The sequence below is a fragment of the Equus caballus genome, chromosome 31 (genome assembly GCF_041296265.1).
Source record: "Equus caballus isolate H_3958 breed thoroughbred chromosome 31, TB-T2T, whole genome shotgun sequence".
Taxonomy (NCBI): domain Eukaryota; kingdom Metazoa; phylum Chordata; class Mammalia; order Perissodactyla; family Equidae; genus Equus; species Equus caballus.
The window spans coordinates 1,053,947-1,069,945 of NC_091714.1; the positions used below are offsets into that span (position 1 = coordinate 1,053,947).

The window sequence follows — 15,999 nt, forward strand, 5'->3', positions numbered from 1 at the left end:
TTGTAGGAAAAGGAATTTTAGTACCAACTAGTGCCAGCTCACAGGTGCAAAAGCAAGGTGCACAGAAGCTCCACATATTTTTTCACTGGTTTGGTAATTGTATGTATTAGTCAATTCTTTTTTCCCTTTCTGGTTGTAGCACCAACGTCAGGAGGTTAACATTGGTTAATCCTATAACTCCAGGGGAGGCTATGACCATATGACAGAAGATCGTCTCCCAGAGGTGGAAATGATGACACGTGGGATCAGGGTCTCCCATTGTATGACAAAGTGGCATCACATCAGGCAGGAGCAGGATGTTTCTACTGTCTTTACCCAGAAGTTTGGTTTAAAAGGGGGTGGCAGGTGTAGAGTTGACAAAGGGATGGATGGAATGTGCTGGAATGTCTGTTGTCACACAGCACTGCCCCTCCTGAAGGTCTGCTCTAAACTGATCTCTGACAGCAGAGAAGCCAGAAGCACACGTGGCAGGATGTCCTTCCTTGCAGGGCTGTGAGTGAGGACTAGAAGGCGGAGGATGAAGGGAGGCCATGATTCACTGAGGATGGGCACACCCGATGCATATGCAAAACTGGGGTTCACGACAGTCTCGCGGGGGTTTCTTGAGAACCACCGGCTTTGCTGCCGCCAACCAAGACAGAGGGAGCTTCCCAGACATCCTGGAGAACTGCAGTGGCTGCCCAGGGAACTCTTGAGAATTGCTGCTTTGGTTGGTCAAGCTGAACTGCAGTGGCTGCATCCCTGACCTTCACTGTTCCAGCTCCCCCAGATCCAGTACTAAACCCGCCATATCCAGATACTTGCCAGGGCTTCTGCCTTCCCAGACAAACGCTGATGGGAAGACCTCCTGCCCAGCATCCACGATCTTCCCCACCACACCTTCCAGGAGCTGCTCATCCCCAGTTCTCTCCCATGAGATCTGGATTGTTTCGACCTTATTCTCAGCTCCAGGGATGAGGCAGGACTGGTCAATCGCTCCCTCCATGCCCCGATGGCTGATCCAGGAGTGGACGTCTACTGGCCTGAACAGTGAGTGCAGGGCAAGGTCCTGACCACAGCCATCATTTCAAGAGTAGGCATATGGCCAGTAAGAGTGAAGCTACCCATTTCTGGGTAACAGTTGGTGAAAAGAAGCTCTCTCCCTTCTGGACAGTATGTCATGGGGAGAGGGGACCAAAACTGCTTTAGCCATTTGGTTACCACAAGGGAATCCAGCCTGAGGTTCACACCAACTCAGGAAGCGCAAATCAGAAATCTGCAGAGAAACAGACCTTGAACCCTCATCAAACAGGCCCTGGAATCCATCCTACTTTTGGATTTTCAATTTACATGCTGTTCAAAGCTATTCAAGTTGGGTTTTCTGATGTAACCAAAAGCATCCTAACTTACAGGTGTTTTCATAAGACTACTTTGCTTGTGGATTTCTTGGCTAAATGTATTAACATTTGTTTCTTCTCACTGAAAGTCCAAATTTTCAGCAGAGCCGAGTGTGTAAGACTGACAGCTTCGGCCCACTTGTTCCTCTCTTGGCTAGTGTAAGCCACCAGGTTCTCAGTGTACTGTAAGACCGACTTTAAGAACCTGTTTAAGAAAGAAAAGAAGTTCATTTCATCTATTTCATTACAAAATGCAATCACACACTTAAATGTGTTCTCATTTTGGAATTACAATTAAAGTACTGTAATTAATTTTCGTCTGCAAATTCAAGAAAAAGTCATCCAGTATGGAAATAAGAGAATATAAATTAGATAAAAAAGGAAAATGCTGAAATGTCAATGTCATTGGAGAGGTGGATGGAATCAACTCTTTCTAATCCAGACACGACATTTTTAGATGGAACTTGACTCCAGAAAGGATCTTAGAGGCCATCTGGAATAAACTGACATGGAATAAACACACAATCAACACAATGATGAATGAGCAAGCCTTCCACCCACTAGGACCCTGTGGCAGCATGCCTCCTGTTTCCGTCCTTGGACGTCCAGCTTCCAGCCTCCACGATGGATGGTCCACTACTGTGGAGCAGACACAGTCCGCTCTCAGACAGCTGCTGCTGTTAGAAAGCTTTCTGTAAAGATATCTATCAACAACATGTTCACAGGGTTACCTCTGACTGATGGGAATAACTGTCATTTTTCCATTTTCCAAGTTCTCAAAGTTTCCCAAGTAGTTTGAAATTCTCTCTGACTTTTAATTTTGAAAATTTTCAAACTCGGAGAGAAGTTACAAGAATAAAACAATGCAAATCCACAGATCGTTCATCTAGAGAGTGGTTCTCAATCGGGAGTGACTTTGCCCTCCAGGGGCTATTTGGCAGTGTCTACACTGCCTCTGGGTGCCACAGCTGGGGGTGCTACTGGCATGGAGTGGGCGGCTGCTCCACACCCTACAGTGCACAGGACAGCCCCCACAGAAAACGAGCCAGCTCAAAACACCAGCCGAGTCGAGGCGGAGAAACCCTGATCCAGAGTCACCAACCGCTGACATTTTGCACAGCCGCTGCCCTCACTCTCACCTGGACTCCACGCTTCTTTCATAAAATGTCATACTTTCATGTTCATTTTAAACATGCATCGAGGTGCCTGCTCCCCACAAAGCATTAGCAACATGACTCTCTGGAGGTTGTTATCATCACATGGGGTGAGGAGCTCCGAAAGCACTCACACGTAAGTCACATCTCATCTTTCGAAATGTGCCCACACAAGTGTTGGTTTTAAAGGTTCACACACTTGCACTGAAACCCACGCAGAAGAACCGTGAAGAGCCCATCAGACCAAGGGCTTTAGAAAATCAAAGAAAATAACCAGAAGGAGTGAAAATTATTTAAAATTACCAAACACAGTTTCGTTTCTTGTGAGTATGACACACTTACTTAAGATACTGCTGATATTCGTGAGCATTTTTTCCTGGAAGTTCATGAATGTTGACCATTTCCACTGCAATCAGCAATAAAATCAGGTAAAGCACAGGAGACAGAAGCTTAATGCTAAAAATAGATAAAACAAGTTAAAATTTGACAAATTAAGTATTTTTCACTTTCATAAGGAAAAAACATTTCACATAACCAACCCTTTTCTTAAAAGAATGCTCTGTGTCTATGGCAGCTGTTTTCTAACCGCCATGGTGTGGCCCCTGCAGGCTGCACCAGGAGGGCCCACAAGAGCTGAAGCCCAGCGGTCCTCTGCCAGCTGAGTCCCACCTTCCTCCGTCTTCACTCTCAGGGGGCAAGGTCTTGATTGACGGGAGCCAGCAGCGGTCCTGACACTGCTCTCTGGGAGCACCAGGACATCACTAGCCCTGCGCCCAGGCCTTCCACTCAGTTCCTGTACTCTTTGCCATCTGTCAACACCTTTCTTACAATTTGATATCCAGTAAAGGACTCTCATAAGAAGAGAGATACAGATGGCTTAAACACAAAAATGAGTTCAATGTCTCCAGGACTCAAAGAAATTCCAATCAAAGTAAGATACTAACTTTCTGGTGCAACAGGTACAGATTTTTTAAAATCTATACCGTTTTGGGAAGGACATAATGTAATGGGCAGCATCTTATAAAGTACCAGCAAGAGTGTAAACTGGGTATAACCTTTTGGAAGCAACTGAGGCATGTCTATTAAAAGCCTTATAGACACAGATACCACTCAACTCAAATTTCTAGGAATTGGTCCAAAATGGTTATTTCTTAAGGATGTAGAACATTCTAAAATATACAGTGAAAGTGGAGAAACCACAGTGCAGGCATCCTCGAGTTAATCTGCTGTTATATTTTAAATCAAAATATTCATTTGGGTTGGTAGAACCCACATTCTCATATGCTGAAATTACAAACATTGTTTTAAAATAAGATGTACTATAACTTTCTCTGAAAAAAAGTATTTCTCTGAAAGTAAGAATTAGAGCATCCAAAAGATAACTCCTGCCCAAGAGAGCTTCCTCCGAAACAGGACGGCAAGCCACACACCTACTCAACATGCGCAGGAAGTTCTGCCTCTGCCGGGAACGGAGCCTCTTCTCCACCCACTGCTGGTGTCTCAGCTCCATGGAGGCCACGACCTGGCCCGACACGCGGGAGCAGCACGTGCTGATGTTCCGGAGCACAGCGAGCACTTCCAGCACGGTTCTGGGACAGAAGAGGGTCGGGATGTGGATGCTGCAGAGTTCATGGAGCACCCGCGGCCACCTGCGGGTTAGAGAGGACTTCAACGGGGCACGTTCCACCTCTGATCCTTTGACTTCCACTGGGGCGTGTACCATGACCGATTCTTTGCCATTACTGCCCCGCCCGGACCTACCAGTCTGTAACTTCTGGTGGGGATGGTCACGTCCAGTCGGCTAGCACGACTGTTACCCACAGCAGGTGTTAAATGCATGCACATGCTTCACTGTGGTGAACGGAACACGTGCGGACGACTTTCATCAGACAGACCAACACGTCCACAGAGATTATCGGAGCCTGTCTAATGATTCCTCTGGGGGAACAAGGATAGGGGGATTCTAACGCTACCACTCAGCTTATAAAATGTAAAGCACAGAAGAGGGCTAAGTTTGTGATCACAATGTGCTTTATCAATGTTTTACCAATTCTCAGGATGTCCTGACACTTGCTTCTCTGTAGGAAGATCATCCAAGTCACCAAAAACACAACGATCCTCAGGCACGTGGTGACACAGCTCACAGGTGATTTTTATAAGTAAAGAGTTGCAGGCATTTGTTTCAGAATTGCCTTCTAATCTGAAAAATAGAAAATATTTAAGTACATATGACACAAATGAAGATGCCTTCATTAGCGCTTGTGCAAAATAATGTTTATTTTAATGGGTCACTGAGCAAAGCACGTGATCTGAGTTTACTTTCCCCAAATATAAAATGAAAACCCACCATCAGGGCAGTGGTAAAAATGAATGATACAATATGCTAAAAGCAATGCCCATTGTTGACAAAGACGACATGTGAGTCAGCCACATGTTACTTCTGCGAGATGAGCACTGTGTTCTGACCCCAATTCCTATCTCTATTCTCACTTCTCCCCCCAAGCCTCAGACCCCGACTCCCAATTGTCCACCATGTTTCTAGTGGATGCCATCCTCCTCCCACAGCACCTGCCCCACTCCTGCATTCTTGCTCTCTGCAAGCAGCCCCACACACGGCCGGCCCTGAGCCGGGAGACTACACCACTCTTGGTTCCCATCTCCCACCGACACCAGCCACCAAGGCCTCGCAGTCCTGCCCCAGCACTCCGTCTTCCGATGGCCCTGCTGAGGAAGACATCACTCGGAGGCTGACATTCGCTGACAAGTGTGAGGCCTTCGGGACCCCAGGAGGGAACTCACCTGGCTGCTTCCCGTTCAGCGTCTCCGGGCAGAGGCAGCAGAGGCCATAGCCCAATGCTCGCCCCACAGCCCAGCACCTGAGAGGAGAGCGTCCGACTGCTGTGAAAGATTTTACAATAACGTTCTAGAAAACAGGCTTTTAAATTGTTACAGATGTCACCCCACTTTCTAGAAAACACGTATTTGTAAAATTGCTACAGATCTGACATTTCAAAACTCAGTTATTCAATGGGGCTGGCCCCGTGGCCGAGTGGTTAAGTTCGCGCGCTCCGCTGCAGGCGGCCCAGTGTTTCGTCAGTTCGAATCCTGGGCGCGGACATGACACTGCTCGTCGGACCACGCTGGGGCGGCGTCCCACATGCCACAACTAGAAGAACCCACAACGAAGAATACACAACTATGTACCAGGGGGCTTTGGGGAGAAAAAGGAAAAAAAAAAATCTTTAAAAAAAAAAAAAAAAAAAAACTCAGTTATTCAACATAATCAGATAAGGGAAGGCCAGTGGGACTACGGGGCATTCACAGGTAGCTGATATCCGGGGTAGTTATAAACACATCCACAAACTCTCTTGGCGCCCCTCCTTTGGGAGCTGGGGTCTATGTCCCCTCCCGTGAATCGGGACTAGCTCTGGCGAGTGGCCTGTCACCAGGAGAACAGAGCGGCAATGAGGAGGCTGTGCGACTTCAGAAGCCAGGTCAGAAACCAAGGGACCTCCCCCCAGGTTCTGCAGACCGCCACCCTGGGTGAAGCCAGCGATCACGCCAGAGCTGCAGCTGCAGGGGCCACGTGAGACCTCAGGCCAGAGCCCCAGCCAAGTGCCCAGAACCAGCTTCTCATCTTCTCAGATGGGACACCAGCCCAGTGGAGCCGGACCCACATTTCTGACCCATAAACAGGTCTGTCTACTGCTGACAACCCCTTCCAACTGAAGCCACTTTCCTTAAGCTATCACCGTTCGAACTGGGTCTTCTCCAGGCACCGTTTCTCTCCAATGCCTTTGCAAATCTCTCCCAAACCCATCATGTGCTATAAGTAGCTTCCTTTGAGAGGGCACTCTAACTGAGGAATTTCTGAGTTAGCAGCTGTCGTGATTGTTGTATTCTTGGGACAACCCCATTATTGATCCCTTGTACCACTTTCATATCCTACCACATGTAGAAAAAAGTACCTAAGCTAATTTCCAAGCTGGAACTTCCTGGCAGAAATGCTTTAAAATTTATTGTTTGCTTGTTTGTTTGAATTTATAAGTTAACAAAAGTTGGTAAAAGAAAAACTGACATTCTTCACAAGTAACCAGCAAAAACTGTTACTAGTTCTGGGTTATGACAAAAATAATAATAGTCTACTAGGGCACTATGCTAAACATTTTCCAACAGTCACCCACTTAGTACTAAAAACACCAGATGAAGCATGCAATACCGTTACTTCAACTGCTGGACATGGAACCTGAAGCCCAGAAAGACCAGGCAACTTGGCCAAGGCCACGCACCCGAGTGACCAGAGAAGGCCATGTGCCCGAGTGACCACACAAGGCCATGCACCCAAGTGACCACGCAAGACCACACACCCAAATGATGCCCTATAGTTTGAAAGCCAGATGTGCTAACCCCAAAGTCCAGCTCGACGAGGCGGGCCTACACCCTTCAAACACCTCTGCAACAACTGACTCGCACACACCCATCTCCCAAAGGGCCACATACCTGCTTTTTCAGCCAAGACACTGGATGGAAACGAGCACTGTAGCCTTCTGCAAGACTAGTCAGGGATCTTACTGCTGTCTTCTCCTAGGTTAGAAAAAACAGACATTAGTTGCTGCAACTTTTGGTGAGGCTTCCAGTTTTCTTCTGATGAATTTTAATTCACATAAGTCTGATTTCTCATTGTTTTCCTTCACGTAATTCAATTCAGCTATAAGAAAGCACAACTTTTCATTAAAACAGGTATGACATAGTAGTCAAGTCACAACCAAAAAAATGCGTTTTAACAAAGCCGATTAGTAACGATAAATTAGAAAGGCATGTCCACTCTCTGTCCACAATGCAACAAAACTATAAATAAGTAGGAAAAAATTAAAAGATCCCAAACAATTGAAATTTAAAAGATTCTCCTAAAAAAACAGAATGTAACAGGAATTTAACCATTAAAAATCAATACAACTAAAAGAGAACTAGATAGCTATAAAAAATTGCTAAACATATAAACACTGAAACAAGAGTAAAAATAACATTATTTACAGCTGACATAACTGTATAACAGGAAAATCCAAGTTGGCTGACTAAAAGTTATTAGAAATAAAAAGAAAAGTCAGTGAGTTGATAGTCAACAAATTTAACATACAAAAGTCAATAGCTTTCCTACATAGAACCAGTACCTACCTAGTATTCTCAGTAGTACAAAGCAAATAACTAAAATAGCTAAATGTTGCTGGAAGAAACGCACTTGACCTCTCACCCACTCCAATACCTACGAAGGCCGACCACGCAGCAGGGCGTGTCTGGGCCACATACACGAAGCAGACAAAAGTGCGCCCTTGCGGGGTAGACATCCTTGTGGGGCAACGAGACACACACCGTATGAAGGTTACTGATGGTGCCTGTGGCTGGGTGGGGGCGGGGGTGCAGTGTGGGAGTGGTGGGGAGAAATAGATCAGATTTGGGACATGTTCTTAAGGTAGAGGATTGAGCATGGAATGTGGAAGTGCAAAGACAGGACCCTGGCCTTTGGGCTGAGCAGCCACGTGGAACGATGGTGCTGTCACTCAGGCGGGGAGTCTGAGGGAGGGGAGGCCTGAAGAAATGGAGATATCCGTGTGAGGGAGTAATGTTCCATGCAGCCAAAAATGTCACTTATCCCCAAATTAATCCATCAGAACCTCATTCCTATAGACTTTAAACCAAATTTCTGAGGACTTTCACTTTCTACATTCATTTTTTTTTTCTGCTAAGGAAGTTTCCCTGAGCTAACATCTGTGCCAATCTTCCTCTATTTCATAGGTGGGTCACCACCACAGCATGGCTGTGGATGAGTGGTGTAGGTCTGCACCCGGGAACTGAACCCAGGCTATCAAAGCAAAGTACGCCAAACTTAACCTCTAGGCCCCGGGGCTGGCCCCACTACACTAACTTTTCCATCTTGTTTGAACTTTTATACAAGTTTTACAATAAGTGTTACATGCATAATCTGAAAAAAGATTAAAATATCGATAACAAATATTCTAACCTAAATTATTTATTTTAAAATAATAAAATTACAGTTTACTGATAGATGCAAATTTGCCACTCTACCAATTTAATAGACATCTGTAAAAATTTCTGATATATTTAGTTAATCCTGTCTTATACTGTGTTTTGGTTTGCAATATCCTTTCACTGTTAAAAACAAAGGTAAATGTGTTCTTAAGAAATAGGTTAGGGGCCCCGTTAGATTGGCAAAAACATCCAAAACCAAGAACGACAAATGTTGGAGAGGTTGTGGAGAAAGAGGAACCCTCATACACTGTTGGTGGGAATGCAAACTGGTACAGCCACTATGGAAAACAGTATGGAGATTTCTCAAAAAGTTAAAAATAGAAATACCCTATGACCCAGCCATCCCATTACTGGGTATCTATCCTAAGAACCTGATATCAGATATCTCAAGAGTCCGTTGCACCCCTATGTTCATCGCAGCATTATTTACAATAGCCAAGACGTGGAACCAGCCTACATGCCCAGAAACTGATGATTGGATAAAGAAGATGTGGTATATATACACAATGGAATACTACTCAGCCATAAAAAAAGACGAAATTGGCCCATTCACAACAATGTGGATGGACCTCGAGGGCATTATGTTAAGCGAAATAAGTCAGTCAGAGAAAGACGAACTCTATATGACTCCACTCATAGGTGGAAATTAGCATATTGATAAGGAGATCTGATCGGTGGTTACCAGGGAAAAGGGGGGGTGGGGGGAGGGTACGGAGGGCGAAGTGGTGTACCCACAACATGACTAACAAAAATGTACAACTGAAATCTCACAAGGTTGTAATCTATCATAACATTAATAAAAAAAAAAAAAAAAAAAAAAAAAAAGAAATAGGTTAGGGGCTGGCCCCATGGCCAAGTGGTTAAGTTCGCACACTTCGCTTCGGCGGCCCAGGGTTTTGCCGGTTTGGATCCTGGGCGCAGACCTAGCACTGCTCATCAAGCCATGCTGAGGTGGCATCCCACAGAGCACAACCAGAAGGACCTACAACTAGAATACATAACTATGTACTGTGGGGCTGTGGGGAGAAGAAGAAGAAGAAAAAGAAGACTGGCAACAGATGTTAGCTCACGTGCCAATCTTAAAAAAAAATAAAAAGAAATGGGTTAAATTATTTTAGATTAGATTAAGTAACACTGATTTATTTGTTAAAGAGAATACATGCATACATGTAATCAAGTCACAATTATTTGTTCTGATGGGGGTATACTATAACTCAGATAAATTAATACAGTAGATTGAGTTAACCACATTTGAAAAATAAACTACGTCCTTTCATAGCTGAATGACAGTGGATCTAGTGAACTGTTTTCTCCTTTTACATTACCTTAAACACTGATAACAGATCTTCATCAACGAATCTCAGTAGAAGTACAACGGAAAATGCAAGCAGTTGATCTGTTATTTCCTTTGGAAATCCAGGTAAGTTGATTTCCCCGTGGCTTAAACGATCTCTTATACGAGGACCCTCCTGATGGTTCAAGAAATCCCAGAGAAATTCCTTTCAGAAAATAAACAGAGAAGATATTTTGTCAGTATTCTCAGCAGAGGGAAGGAAAGTGCCAAGGCCCAGGATGGCCAAGCCTGACAGGCTTAACGAGCAGCAGCATCCATACACAGACAAGAACACTGAGCCTCAAGGAGACTGAGTTAATCAGGGCCACAGCAGTGCAGGGCCAGGCTGGGATCCTCCCTGGGAAGGGTTCCCTTGTCTCTCTAACTGCACCCCACTGCCTGGATCAAGACTGACAGGAGAAACTAGCATTAACCACTAGAGGTGACAGAACTGCGTGATGGCTCCAGTGCTTAGTAAGACTGCCCCTCTCTCATTCCCACCCACCTCCAAGGAAGAGAACTGAGTGGTCCACATTCGGAAGCTGCCACTTTCCGAAGTCAAGGAAAGAAACCACTGCTGGCTTCCCGCATGAACACAGCCCTCGTTTTCCTGTCTGCCCATGCCTCCCCCTTTCTTACATGCCCTCTCTCAGATCACCCCTCATCATTGAGGCCCAGTGATGATGGCAGCTTCTTTCTTAACAGCACAAGTCCAAGGCCTCCCCCACAGGGTAGAGGGAAAGGGCCAGGAAACTGCTGACCAGTCACAGAGATTCAAGACAGAAAAGGGTATCAGATAAGGCAGTTCAAGCACCCCAACTTTGTGATGGCAGAAATGAACGCCCAAAGAACGTACGGAATCTAACTAGTATCACTCAACAGGAAGTAGAATCTAGGTTGCTAACTCCTAGACAGAAAGAATAAACAGAAAACTTCTATACAGTCAAAAGTAGTCACCACAGTATCCTCATAAAACACAAAAAGAGGGTAATACAAAATGGCTCTAAACAACTAACACTTCTCTTTTCATCCAACACACAATCTTGTTAGTCACATCTGACATCTGAGTTGTAGTTCACAAAGCAAAGAGTCCCTCTACCGGCACAATATTAAAAACAAAAAATCCAACAGCATTCAGGAACAGGGCAGCCACATCGTCAGGCCTTAGAAAAAGGAGACTCCAAACAGTGAGCACGAAGCACAAAACTGAGCTGGTGAGAGAGCTCAGCAAACATCTGCTGCACAGGACATGCGTGAGAACGGTTCAGAAGCACTTCTTCTGAGTGTGTCACAAGCCAAAATTAACTTCATTTTGGAGAAGTGCTAATCACATTCATAAACACAAGAATATGACAGTGGAAAAGATGGAATACTTCACCATTGCAGGCTGTCCAAGGAAAAGAGGAAGCTGATTGATTTTGCCATCACTCAAGTGTTTTGCCAATATCTAAAACACCAAAAATAAATAAGTTGGTAAACTGGTACACACACACCATACAGAACTTTAGAGTCTAAGGGTACAGTACCTTTGGTAAGATAGATAAGCTGCAAGCAAACTGAATGAAATAAGGACAGTCTTAAAAACACAGCAACCAGCAGTTCAAGAAATGTTCTCAGAACCGGTATAATGACTTTAAGTAGATACATCTTCTTAATTGTGTGTGCGTGTGTGTCTTTATATGTATATATGGGTCCGCAGAGCCAGGGCTGGTGATCTAGCAGTAAAGATCTGTCCTCTCACCACCCTGGCCCGGGTTCCTTTCCCAGTCAGGGAACGACACCACTCAACATGATGGCTGTCATGCTGTGGTGACTGCGTGTTGCTGTGATGCTGAGAGCCATGCCACTGACATTTTAAACACCAGCAGTGTCACCCATGGTGGACTGGTTTCAGCAGAGCTTCCAGACTGAGGCAGGCTACGAAGGAGGACAGTACTTGCAAGAAAACTGGCCATGACAACCCCACAAACAGCAGCAAAGCATTGTCTAATATGGTGTCAAAAGGTGAGAGGATGGTGTAAAAAGACCGGGCAGGGTTCCACTCTGCTGTCCATGGGGACGCTAGGAGTCAAAATCAGCTCAATGGCACTAACAACAAATGTGTATGTATGTGTTTATGTGCACTTATGTGTATTACGTGCACATATATGTGTATCTGTATGTGTGTAGATGTGTACTTAGAGGGATGTACATGTATTTATGTATATGTACTTATGCATACGTGCATTTATGTGTTTATGTGTGTATGCTTGCTCATGTGTCTTTATATGTATACATGTGTGTTTGCATGTATCTGTATACCTGTATACATATTCATATGTATGTGTTTATGTATATTTGTATGTACATGTGTGCATGTGTACATTTATGTGTACTTTGTGTGTGTAATTATATATATGTGCGTTTGTGTTTATGTGTACTTACATGTATATGTGTGTTTATATGTGTGTAATTATACATATATGTGTGTTTGTGTATATCAGTTACTTTATTAATTGCTTCTTAACTCACCATGGACTTTGGAACCCACCATCCAAACCAGTCCTATAGACCTAATCCTACACAGATTTGACTACATTATCTAATTTAATCTTCACAGTATCAAATATATTATATATTTAAACAATAGCAAATTATTTACATAATGGTAACCAGATACATTTTTTAATTTACCCACCACTGTTCACTCTGGAATTTAATAGTTGTCTTAAAGGCAAAATGATCTGAATGTCCAACTCTGTACACATGGACTTTTCCTTTCTTTCCTCCTGTCAGCTAACCCCATGGTGCCATACCTTAGGACACGTAAGAACTACTATCCAGGATCACGCACACAAAAGCCTCTGTACTCTACAAGCAGTAAGAGGTTTTTTCAACATTAACCTTTACTATTTCAGATCTTCACCTTCAGAATCACACCTCCAACTTGCAGATTAAATGCACCAGTGTATAATATATACTCTCAAGAGTAGCTAATGTATACTTCACGTGCAAAAAAAGTGTTACCTTTAAATCTAAAATGTAAGTCCCTAAGTAATTATAGCATATAATGTTAGTATCTCTTGGCATTTCCCAACTCTGACTTTTCTATAACTTTAGAAACTAGGTTAATAATATTGGGGCACAGCCTGAAAACTATCTTTAACTTCATAATAATCTTTTTTTTTGCTTATATAACTATCAACACTTCCTGTAAGCACACGACTCACAGCTGATCTCTAATTTGTATTTCAAAAGAACACAATGGGTTTTTTTGTTTCAAGATATCTAATAAGTTTACTTACTTCATCGAAGGTGGTATAAAGAGCTGTTGACTTCAGAAAAGGAAAGAAAAGAAATAATTAAAGCAAAATACAAGTAGAGCGACATTATTCAAAGTGGGAAAAAATTCTAGTACATGGCCACAGATATGAAACCTTCTTTTGAAAATAAATCTTTATCTAGAAACACTGGGAAGAATGTCATTGACAACATAAATGCATCATAAGAGACGTGAAAATACAGTGACCCTGGCAGCTGAGCCATGTTAGAACGCTGTCCTCACAAGCACATGAGCTCAAATACTTCTAAAATTTGTGATCCCAAAACTTCACAAATCGTTACTCACACAGAGTACTTCTAATGATGGCTGGTATTTGTGTGCAAGTGAGTATTTTCTCCAACAAACAGCCTTTGGTTTTCGTGCTTCTTGGTGTACTCAGCACAGAGTTTATAAACACAGGGTCTGGGGCCAGGCTGCCCCGGCATTCTAATCCCAACTTCAGCGCTTTCTAGAAGTGAGACCCTGGGTACCGCCACACACTCAGGTTTCTCTGCAAAACGGGACGTGAGTAAGGCCTATCTCAAAGGCTGCTGGGGAAGTCAGTAAGATTTTACACACAGCGTGATGAAATCAGTATTTTGTGGAAGCCAGCTCTTGAGAAATGTGTCTTACTTATTAACGCTTATTAATGTACTTTCGATTTAACATTATCAAATGTTCTTCAACATTCAGTACTGCGCAGATGACTCCAAAGTCTGTATCTTTAGCTCCCGAATCTGTACCGCTGACCCTAAAATTTTTCCTGAGCTCTAAATATCCAACTGCCTGCTAAATATCCCCACTACTTCCTCAAAAAAGCTGAACTTTCCAGTTATCTTCATAAACTACATGCATTAATTTATACCTTCTTTTATGGAACTGGTATAAATGTCTTATTGCTCACCCCTAATACATAAGCTTCTTAAAAGTCACAAAGTCTTACTCATCTTCCTCTCTTCCACTGATCTCAAAGACCCCACAATAATAAGTATTCAGCAAATGATAAGAGCATGTGCATAGCTCTCTATAGTTTTACAAAGGATTCTCACATATGTATTGCCTTATAAATAAATTGATGTTATGTTTACTCTGCATAAAAGCCTTGGCTAAAATTTAAGATATTCTTTGATAAAATTATATCCTCTGTGGAAACAGTCACACTATTTATTTGTGCAGTCAAATGACAAGCGAGTTATTAAATTTATTAATCCCACATAGTTATACGTGACTGATCATGCTGCCATGAACTCAGGTTCAAGTATACTCAAGTGAGAGCCGTGAGGCCAGGGGTTCTAGCTCTTTGTGCTGGAAGACTGATGCTTCACTCCACAACATTGGACTAGGGGAAGCCTCTGTCAAAGGCACCGGGCGTGAGCACCAGGGCGAACTAATGTGAATGCCCCCCTCTCAAGGCACCTGCACCAGAGACCTCTACAACAATGCATATAAGGTAAAGCAGAACTGCCTCAGGATGAAACAGAGACAGAATGCAGAGAGGAGTGGCTGTTAAATCCGAGCAGACGAGGCTCTAGGAGGTCACTATGGGGCCTCAAGTGGTCAGGAGGGGACAGTGGGCAAAGTATGAGAAAGACATGCATGTTCATGAGCTGGCGAGGAGCCTAAATTATACTGGAGGAATCGGACAGAAAAAAGCTGGAGAAAGGCTGAGGTCACTCACTGAGATCCTTACACGCCACACAAAACTGTGAACCTCATTGGCAGGCACTGGGATGCCATGAAAGGTTTTAAGCAGATGAGACCATAAAAGACATAAGAATGATTGTTAGTTTACAAGTAATTAGTGGCGGGGGAATCATGAACACTGGTGAGGAGATGAGCTCAGGTGAGTGTGATGAGGAGCCAGGTGAGGCCTCAGCACTGAAAGGAAGGGGCATGAGGTCAATCAGGGGCAGAATCGATGGGCAGAGCTGGAGAACAACTGGACAAGGAGAATGAAGTGCAGGGAAAGCACAAGATGGTGCTAAAGCCTGGTGCCAGAGCGATGGAGAGGATAAGGATCATAAGGAATACAAGAGAACAAATTTGTGGAAGAAAAAATATGCTTTTTCAAAATAAAGTAAATTTGAGATGGTGGGGAAAACTCATATGAAGATATTCAGCAAGCAGGTGTAAACCTACCTCAGGAGGATGGAAGAACTGTAAGGGAGAGACAATGCCTTGGTGATCGCTGGAATCAATGCTATGAATTGGCCACTTAGCAATGCTTTAGCTGCATCAACAACTTTTGATGTGTTGAGCTTTCATTTTCATCTGGTTCAAAGTATTTTCTAATTGCTGTTCCCCTAGAGGTAACAGCTCAAGGCATGGGATTGTGTGAGATCTCCCAGGGAGCAAATGTCAAGAGAGGGCAGAGTTGAGAACAGAAGTTTGAGGAATGTCTATTTATAGGGGCAAAAAGAAGAAGCTGAACTAGTGAAAGAATCAAGAACAGAAGGTGCGGCAGACACTGCTGTTCATCCCATAATATGTATTCTCCCTTTCCTCTCTCTAACGGATTCTCTGATGGTTAAGTGGACACATGGCCACCGAGAAACACCTCCAAGTCTCCCTGGCAGTTTTGGCCAAGAGGGAGCAGTGTTCTTAAAGAGGGGCATGCTGTAGACCATGGACTACCTCATGGGGTTACAATGGTTTGCCAATAATTATGGCTACACAGAGAAAATAAGTGGTTACTACTTTTATAACATCATTATGATTAAAAAGACTACTTGGAAATATTATAGAACTATCAAAAAATCATAAATAAAATAAATATAAATCATGTAA

General features: G+C 43.6%; 1 protein-coding gene across 15 annotated transcripts in view; it reads right to left on the reverse strand.

The window, feature by feature from the left end:
• The window catches only part of ERMARD (ER membrane associated RNA degradation), a 27,962-nt gene continuing 11,963 nt past the window's right edge, over positions 1-15,999 (reverse strand). For all 15 annotated transcript variants that reach the window (XM_070256172.1, XM_070256173.1, XM_070256177.1 and 12 more), the window contains 9 exons: positions 13,196-13,225; positions 11,290-11,358; positions 9,904-10,077; positions 7,031-7,114; positions 5,330-5,406; positions 4,578-4,730; positions 3,961-4,179; positions 2,873-2,986; positions 1-1,581 (listed from right to left, as the gene is read on the reverse strand). In XM_070256172.1, coding sequence (XP_070112273.1) covers positions 1,398-1,581; positions 2,873-2,986; positions 3,961-4,179; positions 4,578-4,730; positions 5,330-5,406; positions 7,031-7,114; positions 9,904-10,077; positions 11,290-11,358; positions 13,196-13,225 — 1,104 coding nt within the window. In that variant the 3' untranslated portion in view covers positions 1-1,397. The remainder of the gene's footprint in view (positions 1,582-2,872; positions 2,987-3,960; positions 4,180-4,577; positions 4,731-5,329; positions 5,407-7,030; positions 7,115-9,903; positions 10,078-11,289; positions 11,359-13,195; positions 13,226-15,999) is intronic.